The sequence below is a fragment of the Mugil cephalus genome, chromosome 9 (genome assembly GCF_022458985.1).
Source record: "Mugil cephalus isolate CIBA_MC_2020 chromosome 9, CIBA_Mcephalus_1.1, whole genome shotgun sequence".
Classification (NCBI taxonomy): Eukaryota; Metazoa; Chordata; class Actinopteri; order Mugiliformes; family Mugilidae; genus Mugil; species Mugil cephalus.
Window position 1 is genome coordinate 10,843,859 of NC_061778.1, and position 25,953 is coordinate 10,869,811.

Below are 25,953 nucleotides of genomic sequence, written 5' to 3' on the forward strand. Positions count from 1 at the left end.
CACGTTACTCTCATTAGGCCCCCCACCGTTGAAGAGAAAGAATTTATGAGATATAGCACTTGACGTCCAGAGAGGGCTGAATAAGAACTTATACAATACAAGTACAGTGCCTGCACTCTACACAGTGGAGGTGTGGAGTGTTTTGTTTAATGTGCCCTCATGAGCAAGCCCTGTTTGAATCACGCTTCTGTTCAGATGGTTTACTTGCTCTCATGCATCGTCCTCTCTTGTACATAAAAAACATTTTTTTTTTTTCCCCCAATCTCTTGGGTGGAGAGTGTGTAGGTGTGTTTAGTGGTTGACTTGAATTTCTCAACACAGTATGTTTGCAGATGAACTATGTGCACCATCAGCTGCAGTAAATGAACCCTTAACAGATCCATCGGGGATACCGCGTGGTTTTAGTGTGTAATGAACTTTGCTATCATGTAGCGTCATCTTTTCCTTCCATGTTATCATTCCTCTCTCTGGACATAGCACACAAAGTACAATGAATCAGTCTGGAAATGTTGTTTTATTGTCAGATAACGTCAAAATTAAAAATCATACACGCTCCAAGACGGAAACAAAGACAAAAACAGGAATAGTCATATGTACACATGAGAATGTTTAAGTGTTTGAGTAAAAGGTTGCTCTGTTATTACATACACGAGGGGGAAAAAAATGAACATAGCAACTGTAGTGTAGCTGTTTGTGATCAGTAAAGGATAAAGAACAGTGTTAAAACAGCTATTATATATCCTGTGCACAGAGAACGGTTTTAAGCCACCTCACATGATTGCTGAGCCTTGAGGGAGGGGCAGCAGCATGTTTTCTACAGACATGAGGGACTGTTTGACGAACAAATAACGCAAATGTGCAGACCAGGGATGTGACCACACTGAAATTAGCCATATAATCCTCTGTCTACACACTGTTCCATGTTACAAAGTTTACTATCAAACTGGCACTTCGTCTCGCACTGGCAACTTCCTCTAACGGCTGCAGACTCCGTCACTACCTACTGTCGCTGATATGAGTCACGTTTACAATTCATTGACTGTTATTGTTGTTCCTAGTAGTGCTTGAACAAAAGAGGTGAGATTTAATAAAATTTTGTAAAAGTTAAGGCTCCAAATAAAATGTTTTACCAAATTCCAAATAAAAAAAATATCCCTCTCTTTGCCACATTGCTACATCGCTTGTCAATCAAGCATAACATTATGACCACCTTATTGAGATTGTGTACATCTCTTTTGTGCCTCCAAAATAGTTCAGATACATCACAGAATGGACATGGGCCTTCTGAGGGTTAGTCGGGTGGGGGTTCCTAAGGTTTGAGAGGAGGGGTCTCTGTGGATCAGGCTTGTTCCAGTGCATCCCAAAGATACTTGATCAGTTTGGGATCTGGTGAATTTGGAGAACAGGTCAAAACCTTGTGTTGCTTTTCGTGTTGTTTGAGTCGTTCCTAAACCATTTTTGTGTGTACCTGTGTGGGGCTGCATGTGTCATTGCTATGGGATGGGGGTGTCTGGCCTGGTCTAGGCGGGTGGTAATTCTCTAAGTAACATCAGTTCAAATGCCAGGGCCACAAGTTTCCCAGCAGAAAATTGCAGTGTCCCAGGATGATTGATGTTATTTACCTCACCTGTCAGTGGTCATAATGTTGTGGCTGATCAGTGTACACTGTATGTGTGTATGCATGGCGCGTGCATGGTCTTTACTCGTAAATACTAATATTCTGCGTGGAATGTCATATTCCGGTGTTCGTAGCCTTGATATGGTTCATGTTTGTAGAAAGAAAAAGATTTTCTATTTCTTTTTGTGATGAAGTGACGAAGACGCCATTCATTCTGTGTTTCACACTAATCGCCACCCCTCCAAGCATGTCGCCGTGTGCCACATAGGGGTTACGCGACTAGTCCTTTCCTTGCGAGAAAATGCGTTGAATTTACCAAGATAACACTTTGATGTCGGATCAGAAATGTGAGGTATGGTCCTAACACATCAAAACAAATCTTAGGTTTCAGTATGAGCTGCACCGAGTGATAAATGTTAACTTTGGACCAAACAGGCTGCTGTGAAAATGTTTTCTTGCATTGCCAAGACTTATACTGGGTTCTTAAACCCCTAATGGGATAGTTCAAATTTTCAACAATATGCGTTTCTAACTACTAGTACTAATATTGACCCAATGGATATAGGATCAGATAGCAAGTTGTGTGCTGGGAAACAATAAAAAGGAGCACCATACCGGGTCAGCAATCCAGCTTAAAATAAACATACAACTTTAGTGAGTTTGATCTTTACAGTTGAACTGTGTTTAATAAGCCAACATAACACTACTATTGTCGGGGGGAGATGCTCAAAAAGTAACACGTTCTGGTTATCGTACTTGTTTTCTCTTGATACCACCAAGTTGCACGTGGCCAGTCCAGTACTCTGCATCCTTAAATGTACGGACGAGCCACCATCAAAGAAGAATCATCATCAGCCTGGAAGTATTCAATATGTAGTAGCGTTTTTTCAGAGTAAAATAGTGGAAAGTGAAAAAGTTTCAATTATGGCGTCTCTCCCCCATTCATGACGCGCCGCACTCAAACTACCATATGTGAAAAAAATTATTAACTTCTGTTGATAAAATTAATACAGTCCTCAACATATTTACACGAGTATAGCATGGCCAAAGGAAAACAACAAAAAAATACACCACAAAAAATTTAACACCAGATGGGAAAGATTCGTACCCAAGCAAACACTTCACAGATTGTGTGGAAAAACTGGAATAACTACTGATAGTCAGGAGTTTCTTTTGTTTGTTTGTTTGTTTTTTTACAAATTTTCCTTGAGCCATTTGATGTAGTTGTCTGTCATACGACGTGCGATCAGGAAGTCAGTTGGCCACACGGTGAACATCAGCGCTCCGTGAAATCCCGTGTCGTAGTGCTGGTGTGTCACCTCGACGCCAGCAGCGCGGAGCCGTGTGACGTACATAATCCCGTCATCTCGGAGCACGTCATACTCACATGTCAGAATGTAGGCCGTGGGCAGAGAGCGCAAGGACGCATCCGGCACCAGCAGGGGGGACGCCCTCGGGTCAGCGAAAGATCGAGACGGTCCCTCCATCGCGACCGCGTCTCCTCCGACTCCCTGCGCCACGGCGGGGGCGCTGTAGTTGTACTTTCTGTGATACGTTTCTGGCAGGAAGGTGCTCCAGTTGACAAACTTCAGCAGGCTCGAGGACTCGGGGCTGTTGTGGGTGTTGGCCATCATTGCTCTGAAGAGGGCCTTGTCAGTAGTGAAGTACTCGCTCCAGAAGCGCACCATGAGGGTACGCGGCAGAATGGGCATGTCCTGATTCTGCTGGTAGGAAGGCGTGTTGAGGTCCAGAGCCTGCAGCACGGGGTAGAGGAGTGCTTGGGCCTTTAACTGTATCTGCTGCCCGGGCTCTTTTTGTAACTGTCAAGACACACAGGGAGAGACATTGGCACCTAATCAAAGGAAATTATATTTGTGCTTCTCAATCAGATGAAATATGAGCTGGAAAGTTGGAGGCAAACCCAGCATCATCTAATTAAATGAACCGGCAAGGATTGTTTCCCGGAACAATTAAATCACCACAGTGATCCCTATTTGTCTGCCTCTTCAACGGCTCTGCAGTAAAGTGGATGCTAGAAATTAAAGTGATGCACGGCAACTGCGTTTCTATGACAGCAAAAGGCCTACAACACACTCAAATTGAGGATGTAGTTAGAAAACTGTCCAGTACACCAACTCATATGTACTTTCTATTGTACGGTTGTAAGTAAGGAGTTCATCCAAAGGGCATTTTAAAAAGGGGCTTTTGTGTTACCATGGTCTGGATGACTGAGAACCGACAGACATGTAAGTAAGGGTACGACTAAAAACAGAATAGCTGTACCCGCATTGGGTAAGAAAGTGCTTCAAGCTCAAAAACAACTAGGCAGCAACTGAACCTGTTCATAACGCAATAACTGCTACTCCAACGCTACATCAAGATACTTGATGTACCAGAATGTGCAGGAAAGATATTATCATCTGTTATCTACCTGCTTGAGAGCTGCTTTAAATTAATGTCCTGGAAATCTCACAAGGGAGATAAAGCCATATGACAGGGAGGGGGAAGGATTAACTACGGAGTTTAAAACTGACTTTCTGCCTGTAACCGATGTCTACCGTCTTCCTCGCGATATCAGTGTTATTGCCAAATGTCGAAAGGGCCTAGAGACATGATTTCTCGCAAACTGGAAAAAGGTTTGTGGGCCCAACACCCGGAATGACCCGGTCAGATTTAATGTCACAGTGTCTACATGGAATCAAGCTGTAAATGTACTGCCAATAATACTGAAAATAAGTCATCCTCTTTAAAGAGGCCATACTATGAAAGATTCAATCAATAAAAAACTCCATAATTGTCGCATACAAGCTGTCTGTGTGCTGCACAGTGACACGCCTCCTCTCACATGCAAGCACGTCGCCCGACTTGTTTACAATTTCAGCTTGTAAAAAACGTGGACTTCCTCAATACAACCGTGGACACAGAATCTGACCCAGACAACAATCATACGCAGCCTGAACGACTTTTCCAAGATGGCTCTGAACGGTAAAAGCTAAATTTTCCCCACATCTCATATTATCATCGTATGTACCAAACAGTATATACAAAAACTCTTCCCTTTGCTGCCTTAACCCGCCGTCTTTGCTGAAAAAAACACTTTCGGCCATTTCGACGACAACACCACACCAAGCGACAGCTCTGCGGTCTGCACGGTACGCTTCCATGGCAGAGCGGGGTGGGCGGCAACACCACAGGGCCGGGTGAGCTGTCACATATGGAGCTTCCCCCCTGAAGTTGTGATGTAACAAAATGAGACTTTTTGGAAAAACTCTCCAAATTCGAGCGCTTTCAACGGTGCAGAGCTGCCTGAAACTGCCCCCGAGGATTACATCAACACATGCTCATGATATTCCACATCTTCTAGAACAAAGTATCCATACTTAAAGCTGTTTACCACCTTGACTTTTTACTGCACATTTATGTTACGTCCAAATGTGCTAAATGTGAAATCCTTCTCTAATATATGACATGTATCTTTGCACAACCTTTGTTTGTGTTCTCCGGGTGTTCAACTGGTGCTGTGCTCCCTGTTCCTTGTCTCCTGTGCCACTGGAGACTGTTGTGATTTTTCTTTGTGGCATATGAGGAGGAGGAAACACAGGTCTTCACCCTCACCATAGCTGACACTAATAGGCTGCTGGTGAAGGGTGATTACAGTCATAAGAATGCCCTCACAGCACCGAAGGATTCTGGGAAGTCTTTGTTATGCTAGGCTCATCCTGCCTCAAGGAATGCATATAACAATAAGTAATATCATGATGTGTATTCAGTTAGGTTGAAAGTCTATCTCATTTTGTGTGCCACACAGTGAAAACACAGTCTTGTTTACTGTTTTTAAGCCATCCACGACCTAAACCAAGATCACCATTACAAAATGAAATTCCAGAGAGTTTATTTTGACAACTCCATGTTCCTTATTGAGGCTCATTCTCTGACCCCTGGTTGTCTCTGTTTGTCTACTGCCCGCTGCAGAGCAGGAAGTTTAGTTTATTCCTCTCCGTTAAATACTGCTTTCAGTCGTCCAGTTCAATTTGCATAGATGCTATGAACGCAGTGTTCTAGCAGCCTTATCCTATGGTTTTAACAAACACAAAAGCACGTATTAACTTTAAGACAGGATGATGCTGGGGCTTCTGTTCGTGCTTTATTCTTCTGCATTTCCTCTTTTGATGGTGTCGATGGTCAAGTTTTAGAGGCGATGAGGAAGTGACCAAATCTTTATCAGACTGATCGACCCTGTGTCATTTTATTCACACTACTTATAACTGCCATATTTTCATCGTGTCATCGTTTCACCTTTTCAGTTAAAAGACTCATTTGAGCATTTGAGACTTTCGAGAGCATTAATATTTTGAGGATAATTATTTCTGCTTGGATGCTCTCCACACACTCCACAGACTGAGCGCTGTGAAGCAGCCCATCAACATTTATTAAAAGTCATTCACTGATGCTATACTCCTAAGGCTAATCAAGCCTTTGTTGCAAAGTCAGGTGCTCCAAATTGCCCTAACCGCAGGCTATGTAAAAGCATGTGTTCTAAGATTACCCCAGAATCATGTGAAAGCCTTTGGGCGCATTTTCACCCTGGTTTCAACTGCTCTACTTACAGTATCACTTGGATTTGTATTAAACTACTCTGCTGGTCACCTCAGACACTGCAAGACGTCCTTTTGACTCCAAGTTGTACAATACTATTAATCACATGCTGGCTCTTCAGAGTCGTCTCATGTTACCTCACCCTCATTGAAATTAGAGATGCCAGTAAGAAACAGATTCTGTACCTGCTGGGAAACTGCAGCCGCCAGGTTCCCTCCAGCACTATCCCCAGACACGGCAATGCGTCGTGGGTCCACAGAGTACTGGGCCAGCACCCCCTTCTGGAGGAAGTGTTTGACCACACGGTACACATCCTCATATGGGACGGGAAAGTGGTGAGCAGGGGCGAGGCGGTACCTGTAAAAAATAAAAAAATACAAATAAATAAAAATGTTGAAAAAAATTGGTGATATTTTGAAGGAGACGGCAGGTGGCAAACAAAATTATAACTTGCAGTGCCAAAGGAGAATAAAACGTAAATCCAGGAAATTATTTTCTTTCTTAAAATAGTCCAAACTGGTTTTGTGTCTCTGATCTTATTGACTAATTTGCAAAAATTCAACCAACCAAACCACTGAGGCAATTTCTTTCTGCCACTGGAATGTTCTCTGAGGTTACAACCCCACAAATAACTGTAATATAATAATAACATCTTCCTAAAATGAGTGCTACAGCCGTGGCTTTAAATAGTTTTGTATGTCCTGCACTGACCCACATCCTTTTTGGTGTCATCCATACAAGTATTCTTTAAACCTGGTGTTTACATTGTTGACCATGACACCCTCATTGTCATCTATGTATGGCGACACCCTAACACCCCCATACGCCACAATCAAAGCTACACGTTAACACTGGCAAACCTGGTGACCTGGTGCTGGTTTTCAACTGTTTTCATGAAAACCGGAAAGAGGTGATTTAGAGAACAGAGCCGGTGCTGGCAAAGGGGAGTTTTAGTACTGGGAGACAGGGCTGGAGCCAGACGTGCCAAAGAACAACAGTGATTGTAGCTGTGACAGCGAAAGGCCTGGCGGGTCCCAAATGAAAACCTGTTAGCTTCACTCTACTGCATCATCACCTCTATGTAGCCTGTGACTAATGAGGAAGGACAGGCCCATATGACAAGATAAAATTGAGTGTGAGAGACAGAGAGGAGGGTTTGGGGGGGAGGAAGAGTGGGATTTGACTATGAATAATACAAGTGAAAGAGAACACTTGAAGGTAAATAATGACCTTCATACAGAATGCGTCCTGCTCCTGCAGTGTGTTTAAGCTCTTGTTTGTGGGCAAGTTATCAGGTTTACATGTACAATACAGAAGTGTATGTAATGCACTCGTGAGTGAGGGTGAAATATGAAATACTTACTCTACAGAAAGAACCACTGCATTTAGATCTGTGACCATTTTTCTGGCCAACTGATCATATGGACTCATCCCTATATAGATACGAGAAGACAAACACAGATTAGGGAAAAAAAAAAAAAAAAAAAGGTTATAAAGCAACACAACCCACCAAAATAATGGCTCCATATCTTCCATGACATTACACATCAGTGTACAGTGTAAATACGCACGTTATTGTATTTGTTACACCCATTCAACAGATTGCAGGACCAGCATGATTTCATGTCATGCTTTTACGTTTTGGATTAACAAGGTTAGCGCCCTCCGAGGTTCCCACTGCTCTAGCAGACGGTGTGTTATTTCCTCAGGAAAATGTGAAAGGTTTGTGTTTGCCAGTTTATTATTTATCACCCTGTTGCAATAGCTGCAGCCGGGAGTGGATGTGGAGCTCAAAAGTAGTTTGTCGTGTGCAGCACATGAGGAATATTGGGACACCTGGCAAGAATGCACATTACCCATCCGGTCCCGTTTCTGTTCATCCTCAAAAGTCACAGTGAGTCATAATTCAGAGAGGCCGGCCTCAGAACTTACGGGAACTCCCCAGACACCATCCTCCACCGTGCAGGTATATGACAGCCCTCCTGAGATCAACGTCTCCGACCCGGTGGTTTGGCTGGTACAGCACCACCTCTACTCCGTCGAACTTTTCCTCCGTCACCTTGACATGTTCATCGGACACGGGCACCACCTTTTCTAACAGAGTAATGATGTACATGACCCCCATGTAGTCCTTCAGCCCCAGCAATTCACTGAGGTCTGCCTGGAAATAGAAACAAGAGAGATAACAAAAGACGAAGAGATCAGGGCGTTTACACAATGTGTCATTGTTTGATAAACCTTAGCTGTTCAAGTTATCTCATGTGCTAGTTTATAATATGTAAATAATCACCATAACCAGCCTCTGTAATATTCAAAACAGAAACATGTAATATGCTAAACTGCTGTGTGTGGCCACGCTAAAGGGGAACAGGGGGAAATTCATGGTCACATGAACGGCAACAGTCGCCTAAAGTTATTTGTTTTCATAAGTAATAACTGGAAGATAAGTTATAATGGCATGCCTGGCATGAGGATAATCAGCTGATTTTCATCTACTGTGACCACAACAAACTCATCAGAGAGGCACATATTCCAGCTCTACGCAACAGAAAGACACAGACAGACTGGAAAATTCTGATGCTTGCTCAACTCATAGCACAAAACTGAGCTGAACGAATCTTGTGCTGCAGTAAAGAAATAGGACAGGTTACAGAAAAATATAAAATATACCATTAAACATTCAATACTTAACTTATAGTAAACAAGGACACATTACTGTCAGTGTTGACATCATCCAAGAGAGAATGCTGAATGGACACTTTGTGACTGTGTCCAAACATTTAACATATTAGAATGCACTTGGTTTCACTAGTGTACCTAATGAAACGGCAAGATGGTGTAGATAGATAAGCAATGTAGGCTCCAATACAGTGACTTGCATCTGTGGTGCATTTAATGTCACATGAAAATAATGAGGAAAATCGAACCTCTTTGTAAACGTCTTTAGAATTATTCGTTCTTAATCACAATTGCAATCTTTCAGCCTGAACACTCGTCCTCCTACATCGCAATTTACAACGTGCTGTTGTGTTTTCTGCACAATCTGAATTCTCAATCTGCTGCCACATCTGCCACAAGGTGTTGCAACGCAGAGCTGCTGCTCCAAGTGCAGCCGGTCGTGCATTTAAACAGTGTCCCACAGACAGAGTAACATCACCACTGTCACGGTGCGCGACAGTAAACCGCGGGCTTCTAAGGGTCATAAACAGAGACGGGTTTCCTTAATAGGGTCTATTATTAGATCAGGTGAGCAGGACTATACAACACATGGATTAGCATCTGACATAATCTGGTGTAACCAGCATGTATATCTACATCAGCAAAAAGCAATCAACGGTTTACCTGCAACCTTGTCTACTCTGAGAGCAGACAAAGACGATTTCATTCTTGCACATTTTTTTTTTTAGAGTGAATTATCTAACCACATATTAAACTGTTATAAGAAACGTGGCCACACATATCCACAGTGATGATGAGCATTTTATTTGGTTTTATATCCAAAATCAAGTGTCAATATCTAACGTCAAGATAGGCAGAAAAAAAATATATATATATTTTTTATTCCTTACCAGGTGGCTGAGACTTCTGAAGAAAGAGTTGGTCAGCATGAGTTTCCATCTCTCCTCTATCTCCTCGGGAATGGGCTCATAAATATAATAGGCGGTGAAAGAGCAGAGAGCGACGAATAAAATGATGCTTCCCAACCTCATTTTACAACGTGCGTCCCCGGCCACTGACTGCAGGGTGCAAACACAGACGGGATAAGAGTTGCGCCGTTAATAAGTCGCGACAAAGCTGGCGCTCGGAATCAATATTGGATACCGGACGAGCTAAACACTACAACAAGTGGTGGGTGTCGTTTGATGGTTGTCGGCGTGCATGTTCGGAGCTTTTCCTCTCTGCGTGTCCCGCATTGCATGTCTTTCTCGTGGAACCGCGGAATTAATTGAGGTGTCAGTGATATGGAGGCAGGAGCGCGCACGCTGTGTGCTCACGAGGCTGAACCGTCCCACCTTGGCCCCATGCACAAATTCCTCAGGTGTCTCCTAATCGTGCAGCCCTGCTCATTACGCGCGACCAAACTCTGCGCCAAGATTCAGCTGACGCATAGATATCATAGTTTTTGAGAGAACGGCGGCCCGTGCATTCAATTTTACCCAAGTTGTGTAGTACAAAATAATATTTACTGATGGTGATTCCCAGTAGGATATGGTTACCAAACAGTTCAGCAGCTGATGCATAACACAGAGAGAGCTATGAAAAACTCTAGTATCCCTGCGACTTTGCGGCCACAGCAAAAGATTGCGCAACTCAAGAGCTGTGGTTGCAAGGCAGCCTAAGCTAATTATATTATTGGTGGCAGAGCCAGATCTGATGTCTCGTTTCCTGGCAGGACTCTTGAAAGCAATACGACTCTCCAATGCACTCACGTTTTAAAGCACTGCCCTCCTTTGACAGAGGAGTTTTAAGGGGGTGTTGTTTTCTCCGAGTTGGGGAAATCACTTTCCATTTACTTTTATGTGCAAATCTTCACGAAAAGGCACATCGCAGGAGGTCATGGCCTGCTTGGGGAGACACTCGAACAGGTCAAGGACAGTGGGGAGTGCTTCAGAGGGCAAATTTACACAGGCGAACGGGACATAAGGTGCAGACTATATTGTGCACTGCCAAAAGCAATAAATGAATAGTTTAGAGCTGCACTCAAAGAGAAAGAAGAAACACATTTTAAAGGAGAGATGGTTTAAAATATTAAAAGCAAACATGAGCCATTCATGTTATTAGACGGGGAACAATCCAGAGAAATGAACCCGCAAAGCTGTGGTCAACGTGAACGCTCCGTCAGATTGCGTGTTGCACAGTTACAGTAGATTTCTCTGCAGGCTTCATCTCATAAACCTGATCCACATGCTTCCACGTGACTTTGTGTTAATCTCCGTGTTATGATCTTTTCCTGCTTTCTCTCAGCCAAGTTGGAATTTATAATTGGCTGGCGTTTAAGGGGAGGGCAAGTGTCTCCCTCTATCAGGCATCAAACTCTATTGGGATGCAATCTGCAGGACGTGACAGAGGGTGAAAGCCTCCGAGACGCTGCTCGCTGCAGCAGTGGAATACTAAATCGCTTCTCTGAATATAAAATCACACTTCAGACACTCAGGGATTCTCCCTGGGATCCCCTCCCTCCCCGTCTTTCGCCTCCGAACAGCAGCCTCCACTCAGCTACTGAGGGAGACCACCTCAGCTCGCTTGTAAATGTTTCATGGAGTTCTCTCCGCTCTTCTCTTTGCGCCTTGTCAGCGGGGAGGACGGGTGTCGGAGGATGCGTGGGCAGGGATGTTGTCTTCATCTAGGTAGAGCCACGCTGTGAAGTGCTGCGCCATGTGGCTGCCCAACACCCCGCCGCGCGTGGAAGAAGCTCAAACAGATGGGAGCACGTCTGAAAACTCATTTAGAGGACTGAGCAGTGAGAATATGTGTTCATTAGGCGTCACAGTGTGTGTGTGCTTACATACGTAACACCGACCCACATGGCAGACCTTTGCGCATGCGCAAGATTAACACATCCACGGAGGCACATCAAATTCTTATAATTGAGGAACTCGGCGCAGACCTCTTGCTGTCAACAAAGGGTACGAACAGCAACTTTTTAATTTGCAGAGCTCCCGCTGAGGCAAATTGACTGGGCTCCATCTGAAAGCGCTCCACTCAGAGTTCAGCTCAGAACATTTTCTGATATAATAATCAGGACTGGGTGCGCTGCCATCTTCAGCCAACTAATATCAAAATTCATGAAATTATTCCGTCCTCAGCAGAAAATAAGTCGTACACAGACAGAAATAAGCACACGCATTCAGCCCAAAGCTTTTTCACTCCCTGTCAATTCCCACGATCTTCAGAAGTTACTGGAACAGAAAAACTTCGCCTGCTCTCGCTGAGTTTTAGGGTTAGTGTGAAACTTTAATTTGAAGAGAAAGAAGTCTGACACAGTGGACCTTATCACAGATGTATCTCATCCAATGAGATTATGATTAGACATTTCTATATATATTTTAAAGTATATCCCACAAATTTAAAAAGAGCCCATTCATTCCCCAGGTATGTTTATGATTACAGCAGTTTCACAGTCACCCTACTGTTGCACATATTTGAAATAATAAATATGTATATATATATATATGTATGTATATATATATGTATATATATATATATATATATATATATTTATATATATATATATATATATATATATATATATATATATACATCATGAACCTGTGCATTATTTGAACAGCTTAGTGTTGAATGCAAAACCATAATAATAAGGTACATTTATAAATAGCACTAGGTCGAGTTTAATCAGTTTAATCAGTTTGGGGGTCCTTGGCCTGAAAAACGTTGAAGACCCCTGATATGATGCTTCATTTATTCAAAGTAAGTAAATGCAGAAAGGCATATATTTTCATTTTTCAAACCATTAAGCAACGTTGATTAAAGCGTGTCGGGCAACAAACAGGTTAAAACATGTTCAGCGTCTAATCCTGCTGCAGACCTTGGACATGTGTCACAGTGAGTAGGCTACATCGTGTTCAGAACCGTATATGAACAAAGCACGAATATCTACATCTCCAAGTTACCCCGACAACACAGTGCACGGTGCCGCATGAGTGCATATCGAATGAGAGAGGTATTAGTAAATAAATAAGATGCACAACAAAGCACAACATGTATGTCTTTAAAAGGAACGACATGCACCGTATTCCCACTGCTGGACTTGAACAGTGGGTGCTGCATTTGAATCTGGACGATCACCGGGTTCCACACTACTGCTGGGAAAAATAATGTGCCAAAAAAAGAATCGAGAGCTGAGACGCACTCAAAACAGACAAGGTTATATAATCCAGTATTTCTTTGCACCTGCTTGGCTGTCTGACCAATCAGTGGCTTCAACTTTCAATCTGAAGACACGTCCTGCAGGAGGAGAGTGTCTCCGCAGCGATCCACACCACGTGAAAATAAGTTCAGCAAAGAAACAACATGTTAGGCAAGACTTCAGTGAAGAATGACACATTTAGGAAAGGCACATGTAATGATACAGTGTCTGTTTCCAAAAGAAAAGCAGTGGAATCAGATACGCCGCCTCTAGTCAGTGTACCTGAATATCTGATACGGTGTCTTTCCTAGATTCAAAAAGCCACGATAAAGGAAGGGATTGAGAAAGTCTCTCTCCCATGCCATCACTTCAAATAAACAGATGGCAATGGTCCTATTAACTTGTCAATCACTCCGTTTTTGATAATCCGTCAGCCGGCAAGGCTGAATCAACTAGTTTTGATTTGGGGCCGTAGGCAAGAAACAGAAACACAACATGTCTGTTTGTAATGTTGAGCCTTAGTGTTGTTGGTCCATCGTCTGTCAGTTGTCCAACTAAAACACTGTGCAATGGTGCACAGAGTAAGCTGAGATAGCTTACTCCGTGTTCTCATGCCTGGGCCTGTTTTGAACACAGACTTAAAAAAAAATCAAGTATTAAATTGACTGTACAGTCAAGTACCATTTAAAAGTTTAGGCATTGATTTCAGAGATACGAATGGCTTTTATTTACCAGTTCGTCTCATACACGATAAAAAATGTATTTTAACCATCTTACACCTATTTTTAGTGTTTTTCAAGAGTGCTTTTTATGTGCAACTGAGCAACTGTGACCAAGCAATTTCCCATGTGGATCAATAAAGTCTATACTAATAAATCTGAATCCTAAGCTCAAACCTTTGAACTGCATTTTGAACTGATTGAAAAAAAATAAAAATAAAAAATGATGTACCAAGTCTAGAGGTAACGAGTCTAACCACAACCACATCCCACTGACAGTGATCACTTCCTGTAATTAACAACGGGGGAGAGTGTTTATGTGAGATAAAAACTGGAAGTGTGGAATTTGCAAGTGCACATTACTTGTTCATTCTAGTAGGACCTGTGTTTTTTTGTCCCCCCCCCCCCCTTTTTTTGTTTCAGTGTGCTGAAAGATAAGCAGTCCAGTCTTGAACGGGTTTTGCAATAAATATTAGCTCACAGAAGATGTGTTTGTATTATTTCAGCAGTAGGAACGAGGCCAGTGTTTGACTCTATCCCACAAATACTCTGTCTGTGTAACTTTTTACTACACGGAAAATGCAAAGCCTTCTTCTTAATCAAAATTGAAAACAAACTGCATTTGTGAAACTTAAATACTTAATATATTCAAACGGAACTAATGCACTTTTGGCTAAATTTCATATATAAAAAGCAGAAATATTGAGAAAACTGCAGATGCAAGACTGGTTTTATCTTTCTTACAGCCACAACATTAAAACCACTGACAGATGAAGTAAATAACATGATATTACACTGACAATACAGTGTTCTGCTGGGAAACCTTTGGACCTGTTATTTGTGTAGATGTTACTTAGACATGTACCACCCACCTAGACCAGACCAGACCAGACCAGACCAGGCCAGACCAGGCAGCACCCCGACCCCATAGCGATGACACTCCTCCGAAATCACTAGATCCCAAACTGATCATCAAACTATGTGGGACGCACTGGGACAAGACTGATCCCCAGAGGCCCCTCCCCCTCAACCCATAGGATCCTCCAAAGGCCCACAAACAACATCCAGTTACCAGACACCACAGGACGCCCTCAGAAGACCTATGATGAGTCACAACTGTTTTGGAGGCACAAGTGAGACCTACACAATATTAGGAAGGTGGTCATAATGTTATGCCTGATTAATGTGTATATATATAATTAATAAATCACAAAATATCCACACGCTTTTGGTTTAGAAGTGTACTCCTTCACTTCACATGGCACAGCGGAAATCTGTCCAGTCAACCACGTGGTACCTCCATGTTTGTTTAACTTCTCTCGGCCAGATCTTTGCATTTGAGAGTAGTAGCCAGAGCAGCAGTAAGAATCTTGAGGTTTATTATTTCCACACTATGCTTCGCGATCATGGGACTGGGTGCAGGAAACAGCAGTGGCTAAGCTCTTTATCAGTAGTTGCCTATGCAACACTTCTGTCATAAGGAATGTTGGCCTCTCACCCCGTTTCCACGTGAATTTCTTCTGTTCTGTGTTATCACCAGACACAAGGATACCACAGGGCATTTGCATTTACCCAAACACCGACTAGACAACGGCTGTGCAAAATGAAACATTTCTCAACCGTCGTCTGTTTTTCAACATCGGCGGTTCTGAATATGATTATGGCTTACACTCTGAGAAACATGAAATGTTTGGTAATCTTTACATCAACTCTGACATATTCATACATGCGTCTGCAGACTCTCCAGCAGCTTGGTGCGTCTGTACTTAAGCACTTAAGCACTGCTTAAGTCCTGCTAAAGTCAGCACACTAGCAGGCCCACGATGACAATGTTAGCATGGCTATGTGTAGCAGGTTCAGATTAGCATCATTTCCTTCCTGACATGCTAAGCTAAGATGATAGCCTAGCATGTTAGGATGCAAATGATGGTAATTAGGACAAAGCACAAACTATAGCAGAGGACGCTGGGAGTTTGCAAGAACTTGGTCACAAGCTGAAAAACTCTGATATCATTTAAGTATTACAATTTCCGTCATTCAAATATTACAGAGGTATCGGAGTCTCATGTTATGTCTACAAGAGAAAGGTGAGAAATTACCAAAGTCAGCACGAATTTGACCGTATGTGGATGTGATCACAAAAAGTATGGCTGTAAAGAGGAAGATATTTAACTGGATAAAACAGCAGCGAGATAAATCAACACATAAGAAGTCCAAAGACTGGATAAGTCATCAGAGGGTCATCCATAGGATGGATATAAGGGTATATACTGGAACTGGAAAGGTTTTAAAAGTTTATATCCATTCGATGCATTTGACAAATAACACATTCTAGAAAAATGGAAAAGAGGTTGTTTTTTTAAAAACAAAAACAAAACAAAAAAAAGCCCAGGGTAATAGCTCGAGACTTGACTGGAGATTGTTCACATGATTGGTGTCATTTATCAACAATTGCACAACAAACCCAAAAATGTGTGTCATGGCTGCTCATCTCGTGGTTTTGGCATGTGATATTATGCGATGTAGTCTGGATGAAGGAGATCACTCCTGTCTTTACACAGCACCTAAACTTTTTCTGTAAAATAAGACACACGAATAAAGATGTAAATTCTAATTCAAAACTTAACATGCAAAATATGATGGATGCCGTGTGCTATTTGTAATATTCATAGCATAATCTAATGGGAAAATGTTTAATAGATGCAATTAAAGTTGAGTTGCTAAGAGGAATATTCAGCACTTTCTATGGCAGTGCCTACCGACACAGAACCCTCACCCCAAAAGGTCGGGTATAGAAGAGGAAGTATGATGACTTCAGGCTATTTTTCTGCCTCTGGGCCCAAAAGGATTACCGTAAGTCATGTAATAATAACCCCCCAAGTTTATTGGGGTAATATTAAGGAGGCCGTCCACCACTATAGTTAGGGTTAGGTTAGGGTTAAGTTAGGACAATGATATTTAACATAAAAAAATATCTTTGGAGTAGTCTATAAATCTAGAGCTGATGACAAATATTTTTTCATTACCCAGCTTGCTCTAAATAATTGATTCCAGTCATGCTGATGCAGGAGGTTTGATCTGTGGGTGTTCAATAAAGATACAAAGAATTATAACTGTTTGTGCTATTCATTTAAACCTGTTTGGTTGTCCGTACTGGTTAATGATAATGAAGATTTTATTACCAGTGTGTACAATGAACATTTGCGGCTCACAAAGAGTCTCACGCAACTCCAAGCAATCTGCGACACGTACTTTAATTTCACAATATACTGACTCTTCATGAAGAAGTCTCTTTTTTCCTCCTGTCGGTGCTGTTGTCCAAAAACTATAAAAACCCAGATAATCTCATAGAACAGTTGGAAACACACCACTTCACACCAGCAGGAAATGATTTGTTTTTTTAATTTAAAAAAAAAAAAGAAAGAAAGAAAAAAAACTGGCAAAAACAAATTACTAAAAGCTGAGGAGTTGCAGTGCATTGCTTCTAACTTTAAATATATAGAAAACTGAGGTAAAACTCACGATTTCAAGTACATATGACTTAGTCTATGTGTAGTTATTCACTCTCCAGCAGAGGGCGCTCTGTCCTAATACAAATACTACCACACTCCAGTGCATCAACTGCACAAGTCAAATCCTTTTTAATCCGTTTTAGCTGGATGATAATTTTCTAAATTCTACAGAGTGTTCGGTGTGGTATAATGAGATTAGGATTAAAATAATGGAGGAAAGTGAGCCACGCCAAGCACTAAAACCGTTTACGGGCTCATTTTGAATCTAATTTTTCTGCACAATGTCTTCGAGGAGAGAGAGCCAGCTGACACTCCAGCTAAGCACAGGTCACGTCCATTGCTGCTGCCCTCGTAGTGCACAGATTATATCATTTCACATTCAACCGAGCTCTGCTGCATTGAATGCTCTCAGAAACCACTCATCCAGCCATAAGCCTGAAGACTCTGCGACATACCACAACAGATCTAACACAGCTGCTCTTCTGCTTTCACTCTTTCACAGATACCTCCACACAGTCGACGCATGCTGGCTAAACAAGGCCATCCAGTGGCCAAGTCGTATAACGTCACTTCATGCAACTCCCACAAATATGCTAGATAAATGACAAACCTACACATTAATATTCCAACAGGAACAAGGTTATTTATGTTCCATCGCAATGTCATCATCCATTGTGTTTCTACAATAGCTTGCTGACAGCATGGGAATCATTAGCAGAAATAGTCATCTTCTAACAAACAAACGTATCACATATGTGGGGAGGCCAGCTCATTGTTTTGGCTCACAGAATCAATTACAGACGCTCTATTTAACATCGAAAATTTGGGACAATACACCCTCAAATGTTTACAGGAATGTCAACACGTGGATGTTTATAGTGCTGCTACATTCGGTTGGCGTTCGGGATATTTGAAACTTTCAAATGAAGGCCGCCATTTTCCCCTGACTCTGCAGCTGTACATGTCCATCCAACATCGCACCGTATCATCCAGACTTGACTGGTTTGGAGTTACAACCAACTCCCGGGGCTCCTGAAGATGCTCGGCCTGTTGCTTTGCTGACCCCTAGAGGTGAAAAGCCAACGATGTGTAAATCAACCCCAAAATAGTCATTAACATCTGAATCATCCTTAACATACACATTGATCACAATCATCTCAAATCAACACACAAAGACAAAAGAGTCTTGCACTTAGAAGTCAAGTAGGTCAGAATTATTGTAAGTTGTGCTGTGACATTTTTTACATCAGTTTTACTGCAGCCCCAACCAGATGACTGTATTAAATACCATATGTCAGATGTGGCATAGGAAGCTGGAAAAGACAAGATGCATGAGGGATGCACGGACTGGTCATCGTTCATGATGACTATAACACCACCATGTAAAAGCTAGAAGCTAACAATGTTTTCCCGCTTGACACGTTCACCTTTAAATGTTCACATTCAGAATTGTTTCCTACTTAACAGCTCGGCCACAGTCTGGTTTCGGGCAGATGGAAAAACCAGAGTCATGGTCCCGGAGACCTGAGACTAATCAGAACAGACGCACCCGCGTGTGTGTTGACACAACTGCTGCCACGAGTAGCCTTGTCACCGCCTTAGGTTATTAACTCTTCTGCTATTTTTTTTTTCTTTTTAACTATTTGAATCCTCTTTTTAAGAAAACGCTTTTGTAGCAGAAATGCCCAACTATATATATATATACAGTATAACCGAATCTAATCAATCTAATTCACCGAATTTAATCACCGAAGTGATTAAAATAACAATGAAACTCAGATTGAATAATTTATTAGATGCAGGATTTCCAGGTCTGAATACCAAAGCTGCAAAACCCTGGCTCTGACCTAGGGATGTTTGAGTCAACTAGTTCATCCAAGTCATAACTCACGGGGTGACTCAGGGGATTTCTCCCCCGAGACAAGTTACTATCCTTCACTTTTCAAGGTACACGGAAAGAAAAACTGGACACATTTAGTCTCATGACATACTTTCCATCCCTTCGGAATTCCTGTCCTTTACTCACCAGGTTTGAGTCTGACTCACGTCCAGATAAAATGAAGCATGTTTAGCTCAGGGTTTGCAGCATTTGTCGTTTTACGGGTCTAGAGACGTATCGACTTGAGCAGGTTGTTTGTCATTTCTTATTTGGTATTTTAATGTACTATGTGAAGCTTTAGCAAGATTAATGTGGTACAATATCACCAGCTCTAATCATCCTAAAGGCTCAATAACTAATAAGAAGTCAACAAAGCAGAAGCTCAGCCCCTTTCATACGCAGGTGGAAACATGGAAGCTCGCCTTGCTCGTCATTGCTGTCTTTTTTATTACTTCCTGAGCTGAACAATACAGCAGTATGACTTAGGTCACCGCATCAGCTAAATGGTTTAACAGATATTGTTTCAGTTCAAGGCCAAAGAGGATACCAATCCCAGTAATCTCTTCCTGCCGTAGACTTCTGAGCCTTTTAAATTTCAAAATTTCTGGACGTGTGAAGCTCTCACATTTGTTTCTGTGACAGAAACCTTGGCCGGTGCTGAGGACACGGAGAGAATTGAAGACCTTCTGGAGCTGAACGAGCCACATGTTTTAATTCCATGTGCTTCTGGCATCCTCCAAGACACAGTGAGATCATTTGTCGTGGAAGAATGATTTAATTTGCGGGTCCCTCATACGCAGACAATATTTTAACAATACACTTTGGGAGTTTCGGGAAGGACCCCCGCACTAAATTAACTTCACAGTTTTTGTAGGAGTTATAAACTGTATAAAACCTCTGCTGCGACCAATAGGAACTATGGCCAATCATTTCTGACATGCAGTACTTTTGTTACTTGCAATATAAATTTACTGAATGCAGAATTATGTGGTTTAATCTTACAGTCAGTTCACTTGCTGATTCATTTATGTAGTTTTTATGGCTACGGATCCATCCAGCTTATTCAAAATAATAGCTTCACTGTAAAATAATACAAAAAGCACTCAGCTAACTCCTATTGTGTATATTCTTGATGGGTAATGTGCGCACCGCACGTACAATGGTCATTACGGACACCATTTGTTGAATGTTGACTATCAATCATTCTGCAAGTAGCACACACTCTGCAGTATTAGGAGTTGATGAGATGTTACAGCAAACCAAGCCAAACAAGTAGGATAGTGATGAACACCATATTTTACTCTGTCTGGCCTTAAAATACCTCACAACAAAGAATAAACTCGTGTTATTACTTGAGCCCATTCAGTGCTCAATGCTATAATACAGACTATACACGATAAAGCATGTACCTCTGATGAAGATGAGGATTTATGCTGATCGTGATTGTACATATGTATCTTGTTAGTAAATTAGCAAAAACAAAAAAAAAACAAAAAAAGACATATAATTAACTAAAAACAAAACTCCTAAAGTAACACAAACTAATCAAGTGGTGGACCAGCAACTTTGATGTTTTGTAAAGTAAAATTAGAGATTTTGCTAATGGAGTCTGGTGTCTTTGAACAGGGTATTGATCTACTTCTGTTTCCTGTCAAACAAAGCTATAAACTGCCATTTACTGTAGGTAATACGCTGATGATGAATAAGTGTCTGACATCACATACATTAAATGTAGTTGCAGTACTTCCTTGAATCTAACAGAGAGCTGTGAAATGCTCACACGTCTTAGTCGGGGTCTTAATGTCATGCAGCCGAGACGGTGAAAGCTGTTTTTCATTAATGACATTCTGCTTCATTATATTATAACTCACATATGTGCGTTCACTGTGGTGTTTTTTTTTCTGTGTGTGCAGATGAAAGCAAACTCTGATAAATAAAGAGAGACTAACAGCGAGGCCTCGATATCCTCTAATGGCCTCTGATGGAATGCGCCGTTTTTATTGGGGCCATTAGAGCCCAAAGGACCGCTAGGCATGGAGGTATAGGGGGATACAGAAAGGGGCAGTGGGGGCAGCTTTCGTTTTCGCAGTCCTGGGTCGACCAGATCCATGTTCTGGGGCAATAGATCAAAAACATATGTTGTGATGCTTTTTTTTTTTTTTTTTTAGCCTTCAGTCGATGAGGCCTGGGGCTGTAGTCCGTGGAATCACTGGGAGTTACAGGCAGAAAGCTCAGTGGCTCACGGTTTCTGTCCATCCCAATAACTCAACCCCAACAAGAACAAGCACTTTTGTGCTAAGACCAGCTTCATCACAGGCTTGTGATACAACCTGCCCAGTATTTTTTGCTCTACTTCTCAAATATGCGACTCTTCATTCCTCACACGTACTGTAAAAAAGTAAAACACGTACTGGATTGTGTTCCAGTACTGTGAAGGAAATGTTAAATAAATGATGTTTTTGAATGATTTGAATGCATTTTATTAATTCCGCTGCCTTGCTTAATAATAACAAAACCTAATACATTTGTAGCTAGTAACAGGATTCTGTGCAACTTCACTGGAAAAAATCCAAATCCAAAAAAAAAAACAAAAAAAAAAAAAAAAACAAAGCAGTAAACTCGTGTGTTTACAGCTCTCTCAAATGACACTGTGTATTTCCGTCATGTTTATACATACCACAACGAGGCCAGACACATTGCCATGCACTAACATGCTTGTGAATTCTGCGCATAAGCCACTAGCCGCATACACACAACACAGGCGTGACAGGCCCCAAGTCTCCGACAGCAACACCGAAATGATTAAAGAGAGATGACGACGCCATTTTCACAAACAAAATGCCTCGCTCAGCAGAAACAACGTGAAATAGGTCAGTAGAAAATATTCAAATTCAACAGCTGGCCTGTTTTCTTTCTGGAAAATAACGTGCAGATTAGATAGATACATAGATAGATGGGCTGAAGCTGTTATGGAGCAGAGGTTACAGAAGAGTCTCATCACTCTCAATAAGCATCAAGGGTTTGTTTGAGCAGCCGCATTTCAGATGTATGATTCAATGCACCTCCGGAGAACAAGATTAGTTCTGGTTTAGCCGGTGAGTCAAAAAATATTTATGCTTTCTGTAGAGTTGTGCTGTGCTGCCTGCATGATGGTAACACATCAGTGGATAAAAATCTTTAGTACTGAGGGGCAGAAAATGTTGCTCCATAAAAACTAAAATAAAGTTCCACTATAGAAGAAGAGCCAATAAAATGTAGCTAATGAAGCCGATAAGGACAGCTACACTTTAGCCTGCTAGCTGCTAGCTGCTAACTAGTTTCCCTCAGCCCTCTGCCTTTGACCCCAATCATACCAACCCGCCTCCACTCATAAATCTGACTAAATCATCTGAAACCTTGAGGTGGTTTCTTACATTTCCTGTTCCCTTTGTTGGAAGTCAACAAAGGAAGTCTCTTTGTAGCAACGATTTACAGCTTGTAAGTTTGGGAGTGGATGTTAAGTAGGCGGAAAATTGATAGTTTTGCATCACACAGCAGGACAAATATTGTTTTCGTCCGTCTGTGTCGTTGTAAGTGGTATTTAAAGCAGTCGTGACAAAAAGTCCCTCACCGAGACGGACAATCTGGTTGAGGAGCCCAAGTTTCTGACACTGAACTCAATTTAAAAAGTTTTTTAAAAAATTCATTGTGTCATTGTTGAGTTATGTTGTGGTATGATGATAATGATAGACAGGACTATTACTAAAAAATGGCGATACCTTTGAAACAAGGGTCTTCAAAAGAAGTTTAAACAAACGTGACGGATGCTTTCAAAAGTGGGTGATAATGTTTTTTACAGCTTCATCAGTACATTTTCAAATAACCACCAGCATCCAGTCCACTGGCATTTTTTTAACATTTCCTCTTACTTAAACAGAATTGTCAACATGGGTCGACATGTGCAGGTTGACAAAAATAACAGCAGGGGATATAGGAAACGTGATGAATTCTGTGAGAGTTCAGTGGAGCCCTCATCTCAATTCAACATCACACCATGCAGCAGGAGCCTGTGTAATTCTGGAAAACAAGAAAAAGCGAAAGACATTAACAACTGCAGCCACAGATTCAGAGCCAACCAGAGCTTTGCCAAGGCCACATCAAACACGAGAGGGGAGAGAAATGAGCTGAAATAAATGACTTTCAGCACTGTTGCTCCGTTTCTTTTTCTACACTTTCTACACATAAGGCCAAACTCCATCTGTTTTTTTGTTGTTGCTTTTTTTTTTTTTTTTTGGTTTTAGTTTTGAAGGCTAAACCACACCCAATGCTCACTAACCCCTTAAACACTCATACTGCAGTCATAACAATGAGAAGATCCCCAGGGATGGAAAAAATAAGACATGCAGTCGTCAGGCAGACTGCTACGAAAGTCAAGCGTTGGCTTGGTGTCCCTGAGCATCCTTCAGTAGCCAAAGCTCTTTTCATGATGATGTGATTTACATGGGTAACGACACTCAGTGACACGTTCATAAATCAGCAGCGACAAGGTCAATGCCAAACAGATAGGAGGATTCAGAAGGCCCCGATGACACGCGGGTAAAAATATCACCAAATTCCAACGGCTGAGGAGAAATGTCTGCGCCACGAGCTATTAAAGTGCATCCAGATAGTGCATGATATACTGCTTTTCTGTGGCCCAGTTTCACAAAAACTTAAAATAACACACTTACGCAGTAAATTAAAACGAAAAAACATGCTATACGGTAACAGGCAGGGTATTATTTGCTCATGAATGTGGTTCGGGGAAACGAATGGCGAACCACTAACCACACATGTACAGTATTTATTAATTAATACATCGGTGACACGCAGCACACATGCTCCCGCTAGCGTTTACAAGAAAAATAAGAACGTGTTAACTGCGGCAGAATGTCAACGGAGGTCACGTTTCTTCGAGCTCCAGGTGGTGCCACATTTACGTCCTTGGTGTTCAACGTGGCGAGTTGTTGATAAATGTCTAGTGAAACTTTTACTGCAGTTTACTCAAGCCCTGACCTTTGATACTGAGGCAGAAGAACTTGTAGCTCCGCTTTTACAAGAAGACAAAATTAGCTCACTGCAGTAACTTTTGCTACAACTGCTCAAAGTGGTTGAGGAACAGACTCTGAATAAATGTGGATTATTACTGCATTACTTCGAGCTACTGAAGACATTTATATTTTAAATGTTATTGTTGAAAGGTATTTAAGGGTGTTCAGTGATACTGCAGACTAACTACCCGCTAGAATAACTGGCAGCCCAGTAGTAGTGGACGTTATTCAAAGAAAACAAGTGAGGCAATGAAAAGTCCCACACATACAGTAAAACATAAAAAAACTTCACACGTGGTTCTGATCATAACTTCTGAAGTCATTGAAGAGCAGAGGATTAAGTTAACCCCTCTGCAACGGACCACTGGCAAATGAGGTTTACAAATAGCAGACATAGTCACCAATCCACTGAACTTCAACTGTTCCAGCATAACAACATTAAAAGGGATGGTTTACAAAACCAATGTGAAAGGGAAAGATTATTCTGACTTGATGTCTTCAGAGCTGCCACACGATGACCCCGAAAGGGCCGAAGGTCACGTCCGACCCGCGACAGACAGCTGATGGCGAGTGAGACGCACGTCAGACATGTCAGGAGAAATGGTCTCCTCTTGTCTGTGCCGCTGGGAGTCTATGAAACTTGAGTCGGAGCGTGTGCAGGAGGGAAATGACCGGACTGAATTCCAGGAACTTCACGCAGCACGCGAACCAATACTCGGCGCTGCACACACAGACCGTATTTCATTTCATTACGCTGCGAAATCACATGACCCATCGTGGCTGTTTAAACGTCCGCATGCTCCCCCATAAGACCATAAGAATATTCTTGGCACACGTTGCTGTGAGGTTTTATAGTTCATGGTTAGTCGGGACGTCAACGGAGAGAAAAGGCATTCAATTAAGTGTGAGTCGAACTGAAAAGAGAATTAAAAGTTAAACTACACACATTTGGCAAAAGACAATGATTAATCCAATAAATAAGACATAGCACTGAAATAACAGTCCTATAGAAGCTGCCAGCCATTCTTGTTTTCTTTGCAACGGTATGCAGGAACTTGTAGATTGCTTCAGAATAAAGAGAGATGAGATGAAAGAGCAGATGGATATCTCCCAACCCACACTGGTCTCCAATTGCCAACTGAACAGTTTCAGCCAAAGCTGCTTCTATGCCCCATGTTTTTCTGCATGAACCTTAAAAGTAAAAAAAACTTCTATCTGGCCGCTTTGTCTGGATTTCGTAATCACTTTCTCAGACTTTAAAATGTTGGCCTACGCTGCAGTAAATCTGTTCTGCCTCCCTCCATGTACTATACACAAAGACACTTTGATGGGTTTTCGTCTCCGTCTAAACTGTTGAAGAGGTGCCGTCTGTTAACTGCTCTATGAAACGCACTCCTGGAGCCACAGCACCTGCAAACAGATGTTTAGACATATGAACCTCGCATGACATTGTAGACTATAGACTAAATATTGTTATATTCAGCATGGAGAAGTAACTGTAGAGGTAAAGTTAATACGTTAATAGATACGTTTTTTAAAAAATGATAGAAATGTATAAAAATGCGTTGACTTATGAGGAAAATATCGCCAGAGACAAAGAGGGTGTTTCTTGTAAAGTGATATTTTTTTTCCAAACCACACTATTCCTGTCATTCAGCTCCGGCAGAGGAGGGCCCCCAAACAGTGAGTGTG

General features: G+C 41.8%; 1 protein-coding gene across 1 annotated transcript; it reads right to left on the reverse strand.

Moving 5' to 3' along the window:
• Positions 1–495: 495 nt before the first annotated feature.
• Positions 496–10,360, reverse strand: aadac (arylacetamide deacetylase). Its single transcript, XM_047595200.1, has 5 exons — positions 9,784–10,360; positions 8,147–8,375; positions 7,578–7,647; positions 6,400–6,571; positions 496–3,438 (listed from the first exon to the last, which is right to left on the reverse strand). Exons 1-5 carry the CDS (start codon positions 9,922–9,924, stop codon positions 2,812–2,814), a joined length of 1,239 nt encoding a protein of 412 aa, XP_047451156.1. The 5' UTR covers positions 9,925–10,360; the 3' UTR covers positions 496–2,811.
• Positions 10,361–25,953: the final 15,593 nt, after the last annotated feature.

Excerpts from the sequence above, each read along its gene's own strand:
- aadac (XM_047595200.1), bottom strand. The coding sequence starts at position 9,924 with ATGAGGTTGGGAAGCATCATTTTATTCGTCGCTCTCTGCTCTTTCACC. Across the intron at positions 6,572-7,577 it reads GCAGTGGTTCTTTCTGTAGA|GTACCGCCTCGCCCCTGCTC; the intron begins GTAAGTATTTCA and ends TATTTTTTACAG. Across the intron at positions 3,439-6,399 it reads CGGCTGCAGTTTCCCAGCAG|TTACAAAAAGAGCCCGGGCA; the intron begins GTACAGAATCTG and ends GTGTCTTGACAG.